This window comes from Penaeus monodon, chromosome 35 (assembly GCF_015228065.2).
Source record: "Penaeus monodon isolate SGIC_2016 chromosome 35, NSTDA_Pmon_1, whole genome shotgun sequence".
In the NCBI taxonomy this organism is placed as follows: domain Eukaryota; kingdom Metazoa; phylum Arthropoda; class Malacostraca; order Decapoda; family Penaeidae; genus Penaeus; species Penaeus monodon.
In genome coordinates, this window is record NC_051420.1 from 1,493,887 (window position 1) to 1,498,778 (window position 4,892).

Sequence of the window (4,892 nt, forward strand, 5' to 3'; positions counted from 1 at the left end):
ATATATTATTATATATATATATAATTATTATATATAGCATAGCTATATCTATATATCTATCTATCTATCTAATATGCTTCATTCTCAAGGTGACGTGAATGATGATGTGGTAGCCTAGGTAGTGTATATATATATAATATATATTATATATATACATGTGAAAGTATATATATATATATATATATATATATATATATATATATATATATATATATATATATATATATATATATAGATATATAAGCTATGTCTGCACAGGTCGATGTTCACTTGTTTGGAGGATACTTCTCGGAAGCTTGTCAAGGGGAAAGAGCAGCGACGCTGGGCATGGTGGTCAGGACGGAGTGAGCAAGAGAGGGAGCAATTTTTGTCACGAGTAACTAATACAACAGAAGAATTGAGGTGAATGTGCTGTATCATGCTGAGAAGGTGAAGTGCTATGTTGTTCGTGATAAAGGTGAAAAGAAGCAATTGAAATAAGGTCGGAAGCCGGCAACCAGTAACAGTGACGCCAGAGATACCTTTATAGTTCAGTGAAGTTATTGGCGATACTAAGTGAAGTGAACTCCTGGACGAATAATTGTGCTGCTACATGTATTGTGTCACCACCTGTATTGTGTATCCCCCTTTTTGTGTTGCATCAGCCATGCATGTCCCACTGCCTCTTTGTGGTATGAACATGAATAAAAGAAAGGAAAGATTTTCATATGTGCATTTTTTTCCCACCTGTTAAAGTTGCAGATTTCATATTTTTATAACATATATAAATAAAAAATTATAAATATATCATATATATATTTTTATATATATATATATATTATTATCATAATATAATATATATATATATATATATATATATATATAATATATATATATATATATATACATATATACACAAGAGGGCTTCAAAAAGTTTGTGGAAAATGTCCAGAGCTAAAAATCATTTGGAAAGATTTTGAACTCAATGCACCTGAACATTCTTGTACCAATATGTTATAACGTGTTCAAACATGATCCCGTAAATGCGGGTAATAATGCATTGCTGCCAGTTGGAAGTCAGGCACCATTCAAGAAACATGGAATCCACCAATATTGAGGCCAGGACAAACGTTAAATTCCTGGTGAAACTTGGTTGCAGGAATAGAGAAACAAGTTTGTGGTGACAACTGCCCCAAAGAAATCACCAACCTACAAATGGAAGAAACGAAATTGAAGATAAGCATGCAGTGGTAGGCTATCAATGTCAGTTTGTGAGGAAAACATGTTTGTGACATGATTGAAATGGATAGATAAATATCGACTGAATCAGAAGTAGACACACTCAACATCTCAGTGGGTTCTGCACACACAATTCTGGTGGAGAACTTGGGGCTAATCAAGCTTACTGTTCAATGGGTCCCTAGGCTGCTGCACCCAGATCAGTACAAACTATGATAGATCTTCCAATGGAATTTTCGAACAAGTGGGATGAGGACTCTGCAGAGAATTGGCTCTACCAGTATGATCCCAGGGACAAAATTCAACCAAAGCAGTGGCTGCCCAGGGGTGGTAGTGGACCAGTCAAAGCAAAATCTGAGTATTCAAGAGGGAAGGTCATGGCCAATGTTTTCTGGGATGCAGAGGGGATTTTGCTTGTTGACTTCCTCAAGAGCAAGAAAACAGTTACATCTACTGATTTTGAATGAATTTTGAGAAAACTGTCATAAAAATTAAAATAAAAATCAAAGCTTTCTCTTCCATTACAACAATGGACCCATTCAAGGAACTCGGCAGATCAGGCCTGTGCTGTATGAATTTCGATGGGAAATCACCTTACAGCATCGATTTATCCCTATCCAACTTCTTTTTGTTTCCAAACTTTAGAAAATAATTGAAAGGTACCAATTTTCCATTGTTGAAGATGTAAAAAGACCTGCTCTGACATGGTTTAGATCACATGACTTCCAACATGCGATGTGTTTTTACCTGCATTTAAGGGTTCAGATTTGAATGTTCAGGTGCAATGAAATCAAAATCCTTCCATAAGATTTTTAGTTATGGACTTCTTCCATGAAATTTTTGAAGCTCCCTCGTGTATGTGTATATATATATATATATATATATATATATATATATATATATATATATATATATATATATATATACACACACACACAGACACACATATTGTATTGCGCTTTGAGGTGGCAAATTATTATTTTTATGGTGTAAACGGAAAGAGTTTCAAAAGCAGCACGTAATCCACCATATGTAAATCTGCCCAAGAATCCAAGTAATATATATTGCATCTGAACTAAATACTATTAACCTAATTTGGTTATGATATCCAAAATAATGTCTGTGAGTTATACATAAGGCCTTAGGCAGTATTTCCGCTTATGACACTAGAAACTGTCGTTAATCTCACTCGCGACATTCCCCGGGCCCAGTCGCGACAGCAATGCTGCCAATGTTCCTATGCTGTGCCACAGGCTTGACTCGCGCTTAAGTTGACGAATCTGATTTTATTAATGAACTATATTAAATTATCAACCACTGTTGATGTCGCGACCGGCCCGGGAATGTCGCGAATAAAATTAGTGATAGTTTCTAGTGTCCTAAGGCCTATAGCAGTTTTCTTTAAGCTAATTTCTTGGTCATGTCAATGATATTTTACAAATCCAATAATATCTACATATATTTTTTATGTAAACCTCTGCAAAGTAAAAGGAATCTTACATGTAACATTCTTGATAATCATACCATTGCATATATCATTATCATCGATTGATTAACATTCTAGTGACTATGTAAAATTACTAAAAATCGAGGATGGTTGGGGAAAAAAAAAACATAATTCGAGCTTTCAACAACTTATATTCTATCAATAAAGAAAAACACTTTATATAAACTGCATCAACACTATGCAACAAACATCTACATCGCCACAGAAAACGGACAAAGGGAGCGGCTACAAAAAGGGGAGACTTCTATAGATCGAGTTCGTCGGAGAGAGCCTTCAGCTTGGCGTCGAGTCCTCCGTTTTCCATCTCAGGCTCGTGTTTGAGGATTTCAGAAGCTTCGTGTAGGAGTGTTACGGCTTCTGACATGTAGTCCTAGGGAGGAGAAGAATATATGGATAAATAAGTGAGTGAGAGAAAGAGAGAGATAGAGAGAGAGAGAGAAGATAGAGATAGATAGATAGATAGAGAGAGAGAGAGAGAGAGAGAGAGAGAGAGAGAGAGAGAGAGAGAGAGAGAGAGAGAGAGAGAGAGAGAGAGAGAGAGAGAGAGAGAGATTCTCCAATATATCCTGCTGGGGAGAGATAGAGAGAAGTAGGAAGAGGGAAAAGTAAGGAGGCAGAGAAAGAGAATAAAAAAGAGAAAATATCAGACCTACAAAGCAATCAGAAAGGGAGATAGAAGAATCTAAGAGAACAATACAACTATAAATCAATGTCTAATTAATAAATCAATTATCAGACTTAAAACACCTGAATATTATTTGAAAAAATCTAAAAAAAAAAAAAAAACGTGTTTGAGTCTTCTCTTTGTCAAAAAAAAAAAAAAAACGCAGAACAATGTACTTTATCTTTTCTTGGTAATAATTTCAATGAACAGAAAAATGCATTACATAACTTTTTGCGTCTTTTTCTTGGTGATAATCTCATTAGACAGATAATAATAATAAAAAAAAACATCGTACAAAAAAACAAAAACATAACATATCTGCATCTTATCTTAAGTAATAATCTCATTGAACAGAAAAAACAAAATCCTAAAAAAAGAAAAAGAAGAAGAGGCAAAAACATACTGAAAAAAATTCCTTCTGAAAAACAAACCAACAAAAAAATAACATACCTCCGTCTTTTCCTCTTAACTAATAATCTCACTGAACAGAAAGACAAATAAAAATAAAAAAATAAATAAATAAAAAGAAAGAAAAGAAAAGAAAAAAAAAACATACAATCATCTTTTAAATTATCTTTTAAAAAATAAAATAATAAAAAACTCACGTACCTGCGTCTTTTCTTTGGTAATAATCTCATTGGACAGAAGGATCTTGGCGAGGGCGACCAAAGGCTGCCTGGAGTTCGAAGAGCAGCGTCCCGCGGAAGAGGCTGAGACCGGGGTCCATGACGTCAGCAAGTTCAAGCAGTTCGCGACAGTAGGACACTTTTTTCTCCACTTGTTCCCGGCTCAGATCTGTAAGGGAAGTTAGTTTTTTAGCAGTGGAGTGTATGTCTTTTATATTCTTGGTGGATGTGTGATAAGCTTATTTTTAGAATATGTTGTGTATGCTTTTTTTCCTGTTTGCTTAGCTTTATGTAAGAAGGGAGGAGATTGTGTTAATATTGTGATGTTATGATGTGTAAGAATCCCAGTGATATGCACGCCGCTCGACGTCCGAAGAGTCATTATTCTGTAAAACGTAGCATATTCGCCGGATTGTAACATGATTAGGTACGTGCCAAAGTCCTCATTGTAAGGGACGACACCCAGTCTGTTCTTTAAAACTTCCCTCATCGCCATATTTGAAAATATAACAGAAATACTCACATAAAGAACGCGATATACCGTATCTGTTTAGTTTACAATGATTTGGCAACTTTGAATGAACAATCTCGTCAGTCAAACCAAACCTTATCAGTCGGTGTCACCTTACGCATGACTCTACCGACCGCTACCTTGCCAGCGCTGCGGAAAATGGCCACGGAACTTGTATAAACCACAAAATCTATGGATCTATCTATATGTCTATGCAGTGTGTGTGTGTGTGTGTGTGTGTGTGTGTGTGTGTGTGTGTGTGTGTGTGTATGTGTGTGTGTGTGTGTGTGTGTGTGTGTGTGTGTGTGTGTGTGTGTGTGTGTGTGTGTGTGTGTGTGTGTGTGTGTTTCTTTCTTGTTTTCTCTC

General features: G+C 35.6%; 1 protein-coding gene across 1 annotated transcript in view; it reads right to left on the minus strand.

Moving 5' to 3' along the window:
• Positions 1-2,836: 2,836 nt before the first annotated feature.
• The window catches only part of LOC119594965 (SET domain-containing protein SmydA-8-like), a 16,792-nt gene continuing 14,736 nt past the window's right edge, over positions 2,837-4,892 (minus strand). Inside the window, 3 exon segments of the mRNA XM_037944092.1 lie at positions 2,837-3,095; positions 3,999-4,058; positions 4,060-4,184. Coding sequence (XP_037800020.1) covers positions 2,970-3,095; positions 3,999-4,058; positions 4,060-4,184 — 311 coding nt within the window. The 3' untranslated portion in view covers positions 2,837-2,969.